This window comes from Heterocephalus glaber, unplaced genomic scaffold, assembly GCF_053883595.1.
Source record: "Heterocephalus glaber isolate CG9 unplaced genomic scaffold, H.glaber_assembly_v1.0 deba00001497, whole genome shotgun sequence".
In the NCBI taxonomy this organism is placed as follows: domain Eukaryota; kingdom Metazoa; phylum Chordata; class Mammalia; order Rodentia; family Bathyergidae; genus Heterocephalus; species Heterocephalus glaber.
In genome coordinates, this window is record NW_028258320.1 from 4,793,583 (window position 1) to 4,809,078 (window position 15,496).

The 15,496-nt window shown below is 46.6% G+C and overlaps 1 protein-coding gene and 1 pseudogene across 2 annotated transcripts; one reads left to right on the forward strand and one right to left on the reverse strand.

Moving 5' to 3' along the window:
* On the reverse strand, window positions 1–15,485 carry Med20 (mediator complex subunit 20). Of its 2 annotated transcripts, XM_021259826.2 has the most exons (4): window positions 15,334–15,485; window positions 14,394–14,548; window positions 4,681–4,934; window positions 1–2,607 (listed from the first exon to the last, which is right to left on the reverse strand). In XM_021259826.2, the coding sequence occupies exons 1-4, from the start codon at window positions 15,345–15,347 to the stop codon at window positions 2,392–2,394; spliced, it is 639 nt and encodes a 212-aa protein (XP_021115485.1). In that variant the 5' UTR covers window positions 15,348–15,485; the 3' UTR covers window positions 1–2,391. The 2 variants fall into 2 exon arrangements, with proteins under 2 accessions (XP_021115485.1, XP_021115488.1); XM_021259829.2 differs by lacking the exons at window positions 14,394–14,548; window positions 15,334–15,485 and adding an exon at window positions 5,117–5,231.
* On the forward strand, window positions 7,978–9,804 carry LOC110349550 (protein lin-7 homolog C pseudogene; annotated as a pseudogene).
* Window positions 15,486–15,496: the final 11 nt, after the last annotated feature.

Here is a 15,496-nt window from a genome sequence, read left to right on the forward strand (position 1 = left end):
AACATAAAACCGGCACATTTTATTGTGTACAAATGACATCTAAAACAGACCTCAAGATTTAAAAAGCAAAGACAAAATAAATAACAAAAACAGGGGAGGATGGACAAAAACTGCAGATAACAGATCTTGTAAACAGAAAGGTGAATTGGGCTTCCTGCCAAAGCTGGAGGGAACCACTACTAGTACCTGATTCTTGCTGCAGGAATGTGCCCTGAAAACAATTTCTCTTTAGATGCCTTCAAGGAGCAATTTTATCCATGATGACCTATACTGTGTACATTAACAATTTTCCACTGGGTGTGGTAGTACATGATTTTAATTCCAGCCCTCTGGGAGGCTGAAGCAGGAAGATGGCACAGTTGGAGCCCAGCCTGGGCAACTTAGCAAGGTTCTGCCTGAAAATACAAAAGTGCTGGGGCTCAATTCCCAGTATTGTTTAAGAGAAACAATCCCCCACCCACAAAAAAGATTTCCTAAGACCACTTCTTTGTATCTCAAATGTAAGTCTGGCTGAACATTTTTGTAGCAGGAGAGAGGGGGGCGAGCAGCAGAGGTCAAAGGAGCCACTTGGAGGCTCAAATGAGACCGGGAGAAAGAACCCAGGAAACCACAAATCCTGGTGCAGGGATCAGGCTCAGCCACTCTCCCAAGCTTGGAGGGCTGCAGAGAGCTTAGGCCCCGGGTGCAGAATGGAGTGCCCACTGTGACTAATCCCACTAAGCTCACAGTGGCTCTGCGCTCCGTCCTTATCCCAGCCCAGCTCATAAACAAAACTGCAAAACTGCTGCCAAGTGCATTCCTGGGTGTGTCTTTTGAGTTCCTCGGAGCAGGTCACTCACTGGGCCTCAGCTCCCCGAGTCAACTTCACCTTTTTTGTTGTTGTTGTGACAAGGTCTATGTACTACAGGCTGGCCTCGACCTCATCGCTATCCTCCTGCCTCAGCCTCCCCAGTGCTGGGATTATAGGCCTGCCCCACCACACCCAGCTTCTCCTTCATCTTTTAATCACAGCACCCTCAAATTTAACAGGGCACATGGCTGCCAAGACCAGGGACACTACATCCTGATATCCCTTTCAGCAAAGTGGTCACAATTCATATAGCCTTTAAAAAAACATGCTAGATGGGTATGGTGGTGCATGCCTGTGATCCCAGCACTCAGGAGGCTGAGGCAGTAGGATCGAAGTGAGTTTGAGGCCACCCTGAACTACATAGTGAGACACTGTCTCAAAAAAAAAAAAAAAAATGCTAGTTGGGGCCAAGGATGTAACTCAGTGGTGCTGCACCTGCCTGGCAAGTACAAGGTCCTGAGTTCAATTCCTGGTCCCGGAGGAAAAAAAAAAAAGAAATCCTAGCTTGAAGCACCTGAAATCCCAGCACTCTGGGAGGCTGAGAAATGAGGGTCATAATCTCAAACACAGCCTGGGCAACTCAGCAGTTTAGCAAGACCATGTCTCAAAGAATTCTAAAAAGGGATGGGGATGTAGCTCAATGGAAAGGCCCTGGGTTCAATCTCTAGCCCAAGAGAAAGGAGGAGAGGGGAGAGAGAGTGAGCTTTTGTTTCCCCAGTAGAATGTGGATATGGAGCTTGTAAGTCTGCTCTGGCCTTGTGGGTAGTAGGATAACACACTGGGGTGGTTGAACAAGAATAAGGAAACCGCTGGGATTTAGCTCAGTGGCACTGCACCTGCCCCGAAAGCACAAGGTCCTGAGTTCAATACCAGTACCAAAAAAAAAGAATAAGGAAACCAAGTGCTGGATGACCTTGTGAAATTAAATCTACCTTGGCCTCTTGCTGACCTCGGCACTGTCAACAAGGGAAGCTAAACTTCTGTCTAGTGAGAGGCCATGTCCTTTTGATTCCGTTACAATAATTTAGCTTGTGGCTTCACATAATCCACAACCAAAGTCAGTTCCCCCAAACCACTATGGCCAACAGGTCACAAACCCAGAGCCACCCTGTCAGCTGTACCACCATCTGCCTCCAGGAGGGGCTCAGCATAGCACAGCCCACATGCAGAGGGGAGCGGAGCACAGGACAGCCCCTGGGCCCAGACTGAACCCTCACTGCTGGGGTACACACTATTCTCCTCGGAAGCTAGGCAGGGAAGCCCTGTTCTACCTTTCCCCTAAAGCAGCAGAAGTCCAAGGTCTCCATGCTTCCTAATTCCTGTTCTTCAGGACAGGCCAAATCCCGTACAGCAGCTACTGGAGGCCTAGGGGGAGGGCCAAGGGCAAGGAAAGGGGTGCAGAGCCCGGAACACAGCCAAGCTGGGGAGCAGAGGAAGAGGAAACCCATGTTTCTCTGGTCCTGGGGTCCAGGGCCTTGAGGTGCAGCCCCAGCTCCTCCTGTGCAGGGCCCTGGTGTGGTCCAGCTGGCATCTGCCAGCCACTACCGAATCCCAGCCACTGGCACCTGCTGCTGCTTTCGGATCTTGTTGAAGAGCTCCATGTACTGGACCATGGTGTCTGCTGGGCCATAGACGGCGTCGTGTCTGTTCCCAAACACCGTAGGAGCCCCCGGTGTGTGGCTGCCCAGAAAGCTCTGCAGGAACTCCAGCAGCAGGCTCCAGCAGTCACTAGCCACCACACAGGGGCCGTACTCCACCTGGGGCCAAGGGGACAGCATGGGAAGTGAGGAGGACAAGGACAAGGGCTGCTTCTCCTCCACCTCCTGCCACCTTCTCTGGGCCAGAGCCAGACACCCCTCTTAGGAGCCAGGCATAGTGGTGAAGCATATAACCCCTGCATTCCTGAGGCTGAGGCAAGAGGATTGGCCCAGTCTTAATGGCCAGCCTGAGCTACACAGTGAGTTCAAGGCCAGCCTGTAGGACACAGAGAGACTCTGTCTCACAAAGAAAAAATTAAAAAAAGACACCCCTTCTAGCACAATGTTGCTCCAGCGGAAGTGCTCAACTGACACACCCAAAGCCTTCTCACTGGTGTCTCTAATATTCTCCTCCTGCAGCTGGGTGGGCCTGCTCACAGCCTGAGGCAGATCCCAGGTCCCTGGGTGACATTCAAGGAGAGCTCAGGAAACTAAGAGAAAAAAAAGGGAAGAAAAGCAAGGAAAAGAGAAGGGGAAGGAGAAGGGAAACCATAGGAGGAAGGGGAAGGGGAGGAAGGAAGAAAAATAAACATGGGGGTAGGACTCCTATGTCTCTAAGGCCAAACATGACACTTGAGGTATACCCAGACTTGGCTCTGACACTAAGAATGAGTTTCCCAGCCAATGTAGGAAGGCCAAACAACATACATCTTAGGTTTTCTCATCCTCTCTCTTACTTTTTCACAGGAGAGCAGCCAGAAGAAAACAAGGAAGAAACAGCAGTGTGTCCATTACTGCCCAGCTGGAAACATGGAGGATGATGGGGAATCCCAGGGGCTGGGCCAGGTAAGGAAACCTTGGTCCTGAGGGTTCAGAGCAGAAACTCCTCCCTTCTGGCTCCTTCCACTCACCTTCTGCAGTCTTTATGTTCTAAGGCCCTAACACTGAAGCCTTCCAACCACAGTTGGCAGGGCTCTCAACTGCCTGAATTCCCAGAGCCATTGTGCCTCTTTTATGGTGTTTCTTAGAACAACTTCAAAAACTGTGTGGAGCTAGGCACGGTGGTGCACGCGTGCCATCCTGGCACAAAAGGAAGCAGAGGCAGGAGGATCATAAGTTCAAGCCCAGCTTCGGCAATTTAGTAATTAGTGAGACCCTGCCTCAAACTAAAAAGTTAAAGTGGCTGGGCTGGGGATTTAGCTCAGTGGTTCTGCTGCCTGCCTCGAAAGCGGAAGGATCCGAGTTCGATCCCCAGTACCAAAAAAAAAAAAAGTTAAAGTGGCTGAAGATGTAGCTCAGTGTGAAAGCCCTGAGAGTTCAATCCCTGGTACTGGAAAAACAGAAATTGCTTGTGTCTTTCAGCCTTGATCTTGTGCTAAATGATGATTTTTTGAAAGACAGGGTTTGTACGATTACTTTTGTAACGTTTGAACAGTGCCGGGCATGTAGCAAGGTGTGGACTTTCAGAACCCAAAACCAGCTACTGCCACTCTCCTCTGCCTCTCACACATGAGAAAGCAGATGGTACACCAAGAGGCAAGGCACATTTCTGCTTCCCAGCCTAAGCATACGACAGAGGGTGTGTGGACACATGCGACAGACAGCGAACCTCTAGAGTCCTCCTCTGAAGGGGTGGCTGGTCCCCCACATTGTAACTCTTCTCCCTCCCTAGCTACCCTTCCCTTCTCCAGCGAGCCAGGCCTCCTGCACGTTCTACTTGGTATGAGCCACTTCCTCTTCCCATCCTGGGCTGGAGATTAAATGAAAGGCTAAAGGACAAAAAATCCTGCAAAGGAAGCACAGGTGCTTGGAAGCCAGGGACCAGGTAGGCATCCATCCAGGCCAGTCTGAACTGAGCAGGACTGGTGAGCTTTTTTGGATCTTTCTGTGATACTGGGAATAGAACCAGGGGTGCTGCACTGCTGAGCTCCATCCCCAACCCCCACCCCTTCTTTTGAGTCAGGGTCTCAATAAAATAGCCCAGATGGGATTCAAACTTTGGAGCCTCCTGCCTCAGCCTCACTCAGTGGAGGGAATACTGGGCCATCACACCCCCGGTTAGGACTAGCAGATCTTCAGAGCCTTTGCTGAGCCACCCCCTGCATACCCCGTTCTGGCTCCCCAAGGTCTTACCTCCACGGAGATGCCCCGAGCACTGGGCCCCATTGTGACTGTGCCCACCTTCACCAGGAAGTCACAGTACTGGTAGCGGGTGCCCCGAGTCTCGATCTTGCTGGCCTTGGCGCTCTGGAAGAAACCCTTGAGCTTCACCATGAGCACATCGAAGTTGGTGTCAGCGGTGAGGCATGGGCCATTCTCAAAGAGGGCGAAGCAGCTCAGTGGGTACTCGGAATTGTGCATCACATACATCAGCTTCCCAGCCTGACCTGCGGGGATAGAGCCTATACTGCACAGGACTGTCGCTGGCACACCCACACAGTCACAGCAGGGAAACACGGCCAGATGGCAAACTGCGCCACCTTGGCAGTCTGAGAGGGAGGGAGGGAGGGATCCTGCAATCGGTGGCCTTTTCCGGGGACGGTGGGGAGAAGCAGGGGTGGGGGCATACCTGGAACTGAGAAGGTTGATGACTGCTTCACTGTCAAGCTATGTGGTGAGCTTGCAGACGGACGCTTAATTCTGATGACTGCTAGCACACATTTGTGTATATTATCATATGTGATCTGATAAGTAAAATAATAGCATTTGGGCAGGTCAGTGAGGCAGCTGTCACTTCAATCCCTTCCTACCTTGAGCTCTTCCGCTTAGACATCTAAGAAAAAGTCCTGGAGCAGCAGGAAAGTGGAGAATGTGAGCATGAAGCTGGAAAGCCAGGCTGTGCCAACTTGTGTTAAGTCTGGTGTGCTAGCCCTCTGGAAGTTGGGGCCTCATCCAAAGGTGGGGGGCAGGGGGCGGTGCTGGAGTATTTTAACAAGTCCAGTGGACTTGGGAAACAAGCAGCACACAACAGCAGAGAGAACTGAAGATCTAGAGCCAGGGATTTAGCTCAGTGGTTCCGCAGCCTGCCTTGCAAGCGCAAGGACCCAAATTTGATTCCTGGTACCAAAAAAAAAAAGAGAACTGAAGATCTGAGCTAGGAAGACCAGTTCCAAGCTGCAGCTCAGCCTTTCCAGTCTCTGAGAAAGGAGTTTCATTCATTCATTCCTTCCCACGGGTTTTCTACAAGAAGAAAGGAAGGCTATATGCATTTGGTTCCAAAAAGAAAGAAGGTAAAAAGTAGAAAGCAAGATTTATGTTATAAATACAAGCAGTAATGAACAGACTGCCGCATCCCAAGTGATCAGTACATTATTAAACCTCCCAACGCTGTGCTAGGCTTCAAAAACATCCCAGGAGAGAACTTGGCCCCCAGACTTAAAAACCTGACAATCTCATGAGGGAGAGCAGTGAAAAACATTCGGAAAGATCAAAACACCACAAAATAAAACAAGTGATCAGCTGGGGAAGACTTGAAGTCTTCTGAAAGGCAAGAAAGACTGTAGGATAGGAGGAGACTAAAGTGGGCAAAGGCAGCAGGGAAAAAGCCCTTGAAGGGAGATGCTAAGAGAGGAAGGATTTGGCCACATGGAGCAGGACAACACTCTGGGCAGAGAGAAGATGGTGGCAAGGGAAAGGGGAGAGGACAGCAGGCCTGGGCCCCAGTAGGGGCCGTGGGAATTCCCTGGACTGAGACCTCAGCTCTGCTGCCACCTCCTGAATGCAGCAGGCTCTGCAGACAGCCTGCAGCCCATCTCTCCTGCCTACCAGCTGCCAGCCCACAGCCTTTCCCTGCTCTGGAACCAGTTCAAAACAATCCTTAAAAAAAGTCCGTCAGGGGCCAGGGATTTAGCTCAGTGGTTGTGCCCCCTGCTGTGCAAGTGCATAGCTCAATGGTTCCGCCACCTGCCTTGCAAGCACAAGGTCCCAAGTTTGATCCCCAGTACACACACACACACACACACACACACACACACACACACACACACGCAAGTCCCTCAAACTGATTTGTCATTTTGTCCTCAGGTCACTTCCTGTAATCACATGCTTAATCCACACTGTGTGGGTCTGCAAGTGGTGTTATGGTCCTGGAACTATTTTAAAAGCAACTAAGGTGACTTTTTCAATGAATAAGACACTTCCAATTTTGAGATATTTTTTTCTAATCACAACAGCCAGGGATAGTGTTGCAGGCCTGTAAGTCCAACATTAGGGAGGCTGAGGCAGGAGGATCGCTGCCAAGTGCGAGGCAAGCCTGGGCTCCACAGTGAGTTCAAGGGCCAGTCTGAACTACACAGAAGACTCTGTCTCAAAAAACCACAAAACAGAAAAGTCACAATAAAGCTCTTTCTTATCTGCACACCAGGTGAAGCAAAACCAGCATTACCATCCCCCTTTCACTGATGAGGACAACGAAGGCCAAGTCCCACAGCAGCAGGAACTTATTACAAAACACCTGGAGTCAGGGCAGCTGTACGGGAAACTTGCTTTCCATTTTTTGCCTTCTTCCTTTCTCTATTGAATCAGATACATACGGACCTTTTCCTCCTTCTTGGAGAGAACCTGTAGAAATGAGTGAGAGGACCCCTTTCTCAGAGACTGGAAGAAGCAGGGGTTGGAGACCAGACCTTCAGATCCCAGATGCCCCTCTGCCCCTCCAGTCAGAAACCTGGGCCTAACTCCGGCGACATGCACCTTAGGGACCCCTCCTGGTGATGCCAGTGTGGCTGCTGTGAGGAACTGAATCACATCCACACAGCATGTAGGCAGCACATCCGGGGACTCCATGTTCATTCTCTTTCCCTTTGCCCCATTGCGTGCCGTGAATGTGTTGTCTCCCTACCAGACTGTAGTTTCTGAAGTGTTTTCTTTCCTAAGTTGCTCTCATCATTATCTCTTTTTTTTTTTCTGGTACCAGGGATTGAACTTGGGACCTTGCGCTTTTGAGTCAGGCAGCAGAACCACTGAGCTAAATCCCGGGCCCTTGTCATTATCTCTTGACGGTGTCATCCTTCCCATCAAAGGGAACACTGCAATGTTATCACAGAAAATGCAGCACAGCTCTGCACTGCCATTTATTAAATACTGCATTGGGCCGGGGATTTAGCTCAGTGGTTCCACCGCCTGCCCAGGAAGCACAAGGACCCAAATTCGATCCCCGATACCAAAAAAAAAAAAAAAAGCATTGTCTATTAAATACTGCACGATGCCTCCCTTCTAAGGGTTCTGCATGTATTGTACATAATTAGCATGTGATTTCCACGCAATTAGCACAACACTAGGTTATTTCAAAGCCACAGTTCACCCCATTTCATAGATAGGAAAATGATATTGAGAAGAGTCCAAAAACAGAGCCCATGCCAGAGAATTTCAACAGAAGCAATGTATATAGAGAACAAGGACAGGGTTGGAAGAATGGAAAAGCCCAACAGGATGACGAGGTAACCCAAAGATTAGCAACACAGGAAACTGCCCCACCTTTAGGGCTGGAATGAGAAAGAAAAGAGCCAGGAATAAGGGCTACCGAGCAGGAGCCAGAACCAAGGAGGAGAAACAGCCTGGCCAGTGGCACTGCCCAAAGCAGAGGGACAGGAATGTAGTGACTCCCTCTCCTCCTGTGCACCAATCTTCCCTGGTGCCTCTCACTGACCAAAGGGACCAAAAGGAGCTAGAAGGGCCTGAGAATGGTGTCTGCAGCGTAAGTGCAGGAAATGGATCAAAAGGAAACAGCCACACACGGGTGCTGGGACTTGCCCACCACTGCAATCAGTATTCGGGAGGCCAGGACATAGGAATCTGCCTCCATGAACAGAGCATCTGTGTCATGAAACTGTCCCAGGCTGTTACTGCAGAACCAAGGCTAAGAGAACCAGCTTCCCTAACTCATATGCAAAGATCGTCCTCCCCTTTTGTCATCACAGCCACCATCAACACCCTTCTCATCACTCAACAGCCTGAAAACAAAAGCATCAGTCAAGGTGCCAAAAACACTGGCCAGATGTGGTTAACAGGAAGTCTTTACATAGAAGATCTACAGACTCTACAGCTCAAAGAATCACACACAAAGATTCTTGGGCCTGAAACAAGCATGGTAGTGCACACCTGTAATCCCAGCTCTTAGGAAGCTGAGACAGGAGGACTGCTCCAAGTTTGAGGCCAGCTAGTGCTAATCTGTAAATTCAAGGCCAGCCTGACCTACATGACAAGACACTGTCTCAAAAAGTAAAAAACAAACAACAAACTGAGAGCCTAAATCAAGTCTTCAAACTTCAGAGCATGTAAGGATTATCTGGAGAGTTTAAGTGTAGATTATGAGATCTGGAGTCCACTGGTAAACGGGCAGAAACATGCACCTTTAAGAAGGAACCTAGGTGGTTTTTTTGGGGGTTTTTTTTGAACCTAGGTTTTTGGTGCAGTTTTTCAGCAAAAAATTCTTTGAAAACCACTGTTTTGGTTTTTCTTTCTGAGACAGGGTCTCACTATGTAGTTGAGGCTGGTCTCAGCTTCCCAAGTGCTGGGATAAGAGGCATGCACCACCATGCCCAGCAAATACTGCTTTAAGAGTTAAACTGGTTCTGGGGGCCTCTGTCGAGGAGGGAGAAGATGGTGGTGCTGGGGGACCTGCAGAGCTGGAGAGGAATATCTGTAGAGTGACTGAGCTGCTGGAGAAACTGCATCAGAGTGGGGAGGTGCCGCTGCAGAAGCTTGGGCGTTGCAGAGTCCTCCAGAGCAAGTTCTGCAACACTGTAAGAGAGGTATATGAACATGTCCATGAGACAGTGGACAGGAGTAACATTCCTGAAGAGCTAATGCAACCGCAAAGGCCATTGTGGCTGCCATTGCGGCCAGTGAGGGGCATTCTCATCCTCGAGTCGTGGAACTGCAGAAGATGGACGAAGGCCTCAGGCTCAATATCATGGGGGGGTGGGGCACCAAGGAATAGGATTCTCCAATCTACATATCTCGAATAATTCCAGGCGGGATTGCTGACAGACAGTGGGGCCTCATACAAGGAGACAACTCCTTTCTGTTAATGGAGCGAGTGTCAAAAAAAGAGCATCACAAAAAGGCCATGGTGCTGCTGAAACCCGCCCTGGGGAGGGTGAAGCAGGGTCTCAGAGATGGAGTCACTCTTTGAAAAGATGCGGTCGGCAAAGCACAGGCAACAGACCTAGTGGACTCGCAACCGGCATTTGCCTCTGCAGCTGGAGGAGTTTTACTTGTGACCTACTGACAACCGTGATCCAGTGATCATAAAAAGCAAACAGAAACTTCCTGAGAAATCTTCCGTGCCATTTTATTAATGCCTATTTTCACATCACGTGTGGTTCCAGACTTTCCACAGATGCATATATTTTTTTGTGAGAAGAACAAGTCAAAGGTGACAAGGACAATTCTGTCCTGCTGTTTTTATAGGCCTTTTTCAAATACAGATTTTTGTCAAAAAGTTTTTATAGGGGCTGGGGATTTAGCTCAGTGGTTTCGTCACCTGCTGCGCAGGCACAAGGACCCAAGTTCAATCCCCGGTACCAAAAAGAAAAAAAAAGTTGTTATAGATTTTAAAAAATGCTTTGCTTTAATATTAAGATGTACTTTAACATTATTAATTTTTTTAAAAGAAAAATGTTCTCACTTGACTACTTAACAGTTCTCCAACTCTTTTTTTTTTTTTTGCTTACTCTGTATTTTTAACCTGTGAAATTTCTTTACAGTTTTCCAAGAAATTACACCTGATAGTCTCATCGACAGTGGTTTGTTACACCATTAATGTTAACATCACTATTGCTTTTTTGTACTTTGAATACACACATAATATATATGACCCACAGAAGAACAGAACTCAGCATAGTAGAGTCTTCTTACTTTTTTTTTTTGGTACCAGGGATCGAACTCGGGACCCTGCGCTTGCGAGGCCAGCACCGGAACCACTGAGCTAAATCCCCGGCGCGGGTCTTTTTACTTTTATTTAAACATAAGGTGTAGCCAGGTACCGTGAGTGGCGCGTGCCTGAAATCCCAGCACTCAGGAGGCTGGCAGGAGGATCGATCACCATGAGATTAAGGCCTCCCTGAACTACATAGCAAGACCTTGTCTCAAAAAAAAAAAAAGTGTAATGTGTAATGAAGTTCATTTATACTGATTTATAAGAGTAAGTTTTTAAACACTGAAGCAACCATTGCTAAAATAGGTATTCTTTCATAATTGAGCAATAAAGCAAGAGGATGAGATTCGATTATTAGCATTCCTGATGATGTCCCTATTTATATTAAAAAATAAATCATAGGGGGCCAGGGATTTAGCTCAGTGGTTTCGCCGCCTGCTGTGCAAGCGCAAGGACCCGAGTTCAATTGCCGGTACCAAAAAAAAAAAAAAATCATAAATTAAAAATACAAAACAGTTGCAGATTTCATCTTGTGCAAATTTTTCCGATGCTAGTCGTTGTTCTTTAGATGTGTCTCGAGTTTGGTTCCTCCATGCCTGGATGTGGGTCAGTTACTTTGTGGTAAGAAAGAGCATAGTCAAAGAAAAAATGGTGACACCTTAAACCTCTCCAGCATCGGGTTCTGCATCCTTATGAGCTCAGAAAGAACTGATTTTAAGTAGGAAGAAGAGGGTAAGATTAAGATGTGTAGAAAGAGGACCAGGGATTTACCTCAGTGGTTTCGCCCCCTGCTGCACAAGCGCAAGAACCCAAGTTCGATCCCAGGTACCAAAAAAAAAAAAAAGATGTGTAGAAAGTGTGAGGAATGTTAAAATTTGCAGACTGACAAATGTGTTGGATTTAGCAATATAGACTTGTCTATGACTAATCCAGAGATGGACTCCCAAGATACTTTCTGCCTTTTGTCCACCAGATGTCACTGTTTTACTAAAAGCAGCTGCTAGGGTATGGTTGTGACTGAGGTCTGCACAGGAACTGAAATGAAAGAGTTAAAGTTCATCTCCAGTCACAACTGACAGGAATAACTGCACTTTAAAACAGGTTAGGTGACAGATGCTAAAAAGATGGAATTTAGCTCAGCAGTACACCACTTGCCTGGCAAGCATGAGGTCCTGAGTTCAATCCCTGGTACCAAAAAAACCAGAATTTGGCAAAATTACACATCCTGTTAAAAAAAAAAAACAAAGTAGGCATTCTGTAACATTCCTTCAGGAAGAATAGAAATGTATACCTTTTTCTGCATGTTTGTGAGCACTGAGTCTTAAAAGAATATTCCAGTTTTCAGTGATTTTTTGGAATAAAAGCATTATTATTTATCATTTAGTTACTGAACACTGGATTGATTATATGAATGTGTCTTTAGTCCACTTTGAAATGTGCTTGTTGTTAATAGGATCATATCGTTCAATTGTATATCTCCAAAATTAATTGATGTGCTTTTCAATTGTTGAGACCAAAGTAGTATAGAAGAATTACGGACTGGGCCGAGGATTTAGCTCAGTGGTTTCACTGCCTGCTGCACAAGCACAAGGACCCGAATTCGATCCCCGATACCAAAAAAAAAAAGAATTACGGACTTAATTATAAAATTAATAGAGATATTTGTTGTAGAGCTTTAAAGAGAGGTATCAGTGCATATAAAAACTGTAACATTATTATTATGCTGGTGTTCTTGCATTCCAGGGGAAGTTTAGCCAAGAAGTTTTACTTTAGTCATGTACAACTACAGTAGCTTTTAAGGACACAGCAACATTTCATTATAAATTATAACTTCTTGGTTAGGGGCCGGGGATTTAGCTCAATGGTTCCACCATCTGCCTCGAAAGCAGAAGGACCAGAGTTCGATCCCTGGTACTGAAGAAAGAAAAAAAAAAATTATAGCTTCCTGGTTCAATGTCTCAGTTGCTTTAGAACTTTCGGCTAAGTTCAATCTTTTCAGTGTTGAAACTTAGTGAGTTGAGTAAGTTATTTTTTTCCCACAGTAATCCACAGTACTGTGTTCTCTGTGTGGGTTGGCACCTATTTATAATTCTTAAAATAAGGATAACCAAAAGAAGCCAAGTGCAGTAGTTTTGCTTAGTCGTGTTGAGGATGAGCAGCATCAGCTGTTTGGATTTCGAGAATGCAGTCCTCATAGTGCAACTCTGAACTGAAGTCTTGACAACAGGAAAATCCAGTCAGTACAAAGCTGTATAATAGTGGTCTGGTATAAGAGGAAGTGAAGGGATTCTCATCTTATGGATGGATAGTTCATAAATAAAACTAGGCACACAGTAAATAGATAGGTGTCTGATTTATAAATTATGAGTATAAACTAACCCTCCTTCTCCAGTTTCCCAAGTATTTCTTTATTTCAGAATGAGTTGACTCGGTGGTTCTGAGCCTAGCTGCATATTACAATGCCCTGCAGAGCTAAAAACATTTTCATTCTTGGGTCTCCTCCCGTAACAGCTCAATTAGACTCACTCCGTTTTAAAAATCATTGCAGGGGCTGGGGATTTGGCTCAGTGGCATCGCACCTGCCTGGGAAGTACAAGGTCCCGAGTTTGATCCCCAGTACAGGCAAAAAAAAGGTAACTGAAGTCTTCAGGTCTGAGTAAAAATTATTCCAGACAGTTCTCTTGGACATCCAGGGCCACTAGTTCTTTTATGAAATGATCTCATTACACTGGACTATGTTTACAAGAATCAAAATAGGATCATAGGATCATTCAATTTGCAGCTACTTAATGATTGGTTGTATTTCTAAATTTCTTTAGGAAGAAAAGGTAATTGGTGATCCTTATTTGAAAAATAAGTCCATCTTTTTTTAGAAAACTAAAATCTACTGATAGCTTAAATACTAATTTTTGATGTTTCATCTTTCTGTTCCCTTTGCCTTTAAAATTTACAAAAACAAAGTTTATTATTTAAAAAACCATGTTTAGCCATTGCAGATGAGATACATTGTGGTTGATATTGATGTCTGTCTTAATATGGCCACTTGATCCATCACTACAATTTTAGGTGATGGTGGCATTGCTTTTTACAGTTTGATGATTCAGACATGTTTTTGAAAAAATCATTGCAATCCTCTTCTAAATGTTTTAGGAATTTTTGCTCCAATACTTAAGTAGTTTGGCTCAAGTACTTTATTTACAATTCAAATAGACATTATAGCATTTCATAGATGATATACTATGGCTTATCTGGAAAGAATCTCAGCATGATGTGGTACAGACTTCAAGAATCCATATTGTTGGGCCGGAGATTTAGCTCAGTGGTTTTGCCGCCTGCTGCGCAAGTGCAAGGACCTGAGTTCGATCCCCGGTACCAAAAAAATCCATGTTGTAAATATTTTATAATGTGGAATGATACTGAAATACTAAGAACTCTAGTAGTTGTATTTCCTGAATAAATGTATGTTTATGAATTTTTTAACTTAAAAAGAGTTCAAACTGCACAAAAGAAAATTTGCAGAACTTTTTTTTTTTTTTGGTACTGGGGATTGAACTCAGGACCTTGTGCTTGCCAGGCATGTGCAGCACCACTGAGCTACATCCCTGGCCCTTGCAGAACTTTTCTCACGCGATGGGTTTATTATTTGGGTTCTGGTGATGGCGTCATAGATCTGTCCCTATGTCATATGATGCGTAGAGCCTACTCATCAAGATGTATGCATTAAATGTGTGCAATTGTTTACACCTTAATTAGGACTTAATAAAGCTTTAAAAACAAGTTCCAGTTGCAGAAAGACCACAATAGCCCCGGTCTAAGAGATGAAGGACTAAGAAATACTGAATTCAGAAACCCATCCGGCCACATGTTCAAGAACACCACCCTTAGCAGAAAGGACAGATGTCAATGGACATGAATGTCCGCAAAGGCCATGCCACGGTTAGCCACCCCACAGCCCCACCTCACTGACCTTGGCTGCCCAGAGTGGAGGCAGCTGTATGGTAAGTCTCACAGTCTACACAGAACGTTCCCTGCTTCTCTGCCCCCAGCATCTCCAGTTTCCGGGTGAGGAGCTCTACCGTCTGCTGGACACTCTTGCCCTCAGCCACAGGCATCTGGGACACACTGGAAAGGAAAGTACCAGGTCATGGGTGTCCAGAGACACGTGCACTGACTGAGCCACTTGCTCTCACCCTGTATGATGGCTCAGCAGGGACATGTAACTTGATCCTGCTCCTTAAGGACAAGGAAATAGAGACTTAGTCCCTGGGAGCTCCTCTGAGAACCAAAGCACAGATCTCAGGACTCTCTCACCAAGGCAATGAACTTCCTACCACACCAGCACCTTCTAGCCATGGCATGTGTGCCAACGTTCAAGTGAAGATTCCAGGTGGTACACAGACTGAGCACTCAATAACTCTGAGTCATATAAGAAAAAAGGGAAGCCAGGTGTGGTGGCGCATGCCTGTAACACATTTTATGTACATCTCGTCGTTCCCCTTCCCTCGCGCTCTCTGGCTCTGTCTGCACGAGTGTCCTGGTCTGGAGATCCTATATTCTCAAGTCCCACTTCTGACAGTACTATACGGCCTCACGGGCAGGAAGATGTAACAACAACAACAAAAAAAAAAAAAAAAAAAAAAAAAAAGAGAGACACTAAGCAATGATTGGGTCCTTGGATAGAATTCCTACCCTGCCTCCTTCTAAAAGGAAGGGGCGCATCTCCTAGAAAAAAAGGGGAGAGCCCGCGGTCCTCACAGGGACCTCTTATCCATGCAACCCGAGAACATCTCGCTCAGCTCCTGGGGGAAGGCAGACCTCCGTCCCAAACCTCCACTTTGGGCCACTCCAGGCTCCAAAGACCCTCCACCACTCCAAGCCCTGCGCTACAAAAGCCCTTGCAGCCCTACCAAGTCACTCCCATGGCGTCAGGATCGAGGGTGGCACTACCAGACAGTGGAACACAGAACTCGCCCGCCGTCCGCAAGAACTGAAGTCCCCCCCAACGCCGAAGGCGGGCGCAGCCGGCGCTCTGGAAATACGTCAAAACAGAGCGCCGGATGCGAGCGCACA

Bases quoted from the DNA above. Each gene is read 5' to 3' on its own strand.
- Med20 (XM_021259826.2), bottom strand. The intron at 4,935-14,393 runs GTCAGTGAGGTG...CTATCCCCGCAG, and splicing joins CTCCACTCTGGGCAGCCAAG to GTCAGGCTGGGAAGCTGATG. The intron at 2,608-4,680 runs GTAAGACCTTGG...CCTTGGCCCCAG, and splicing joins CTCGGGGCATCTCCGTGGAG to GTGGAGTACGGCCCCTGTGT.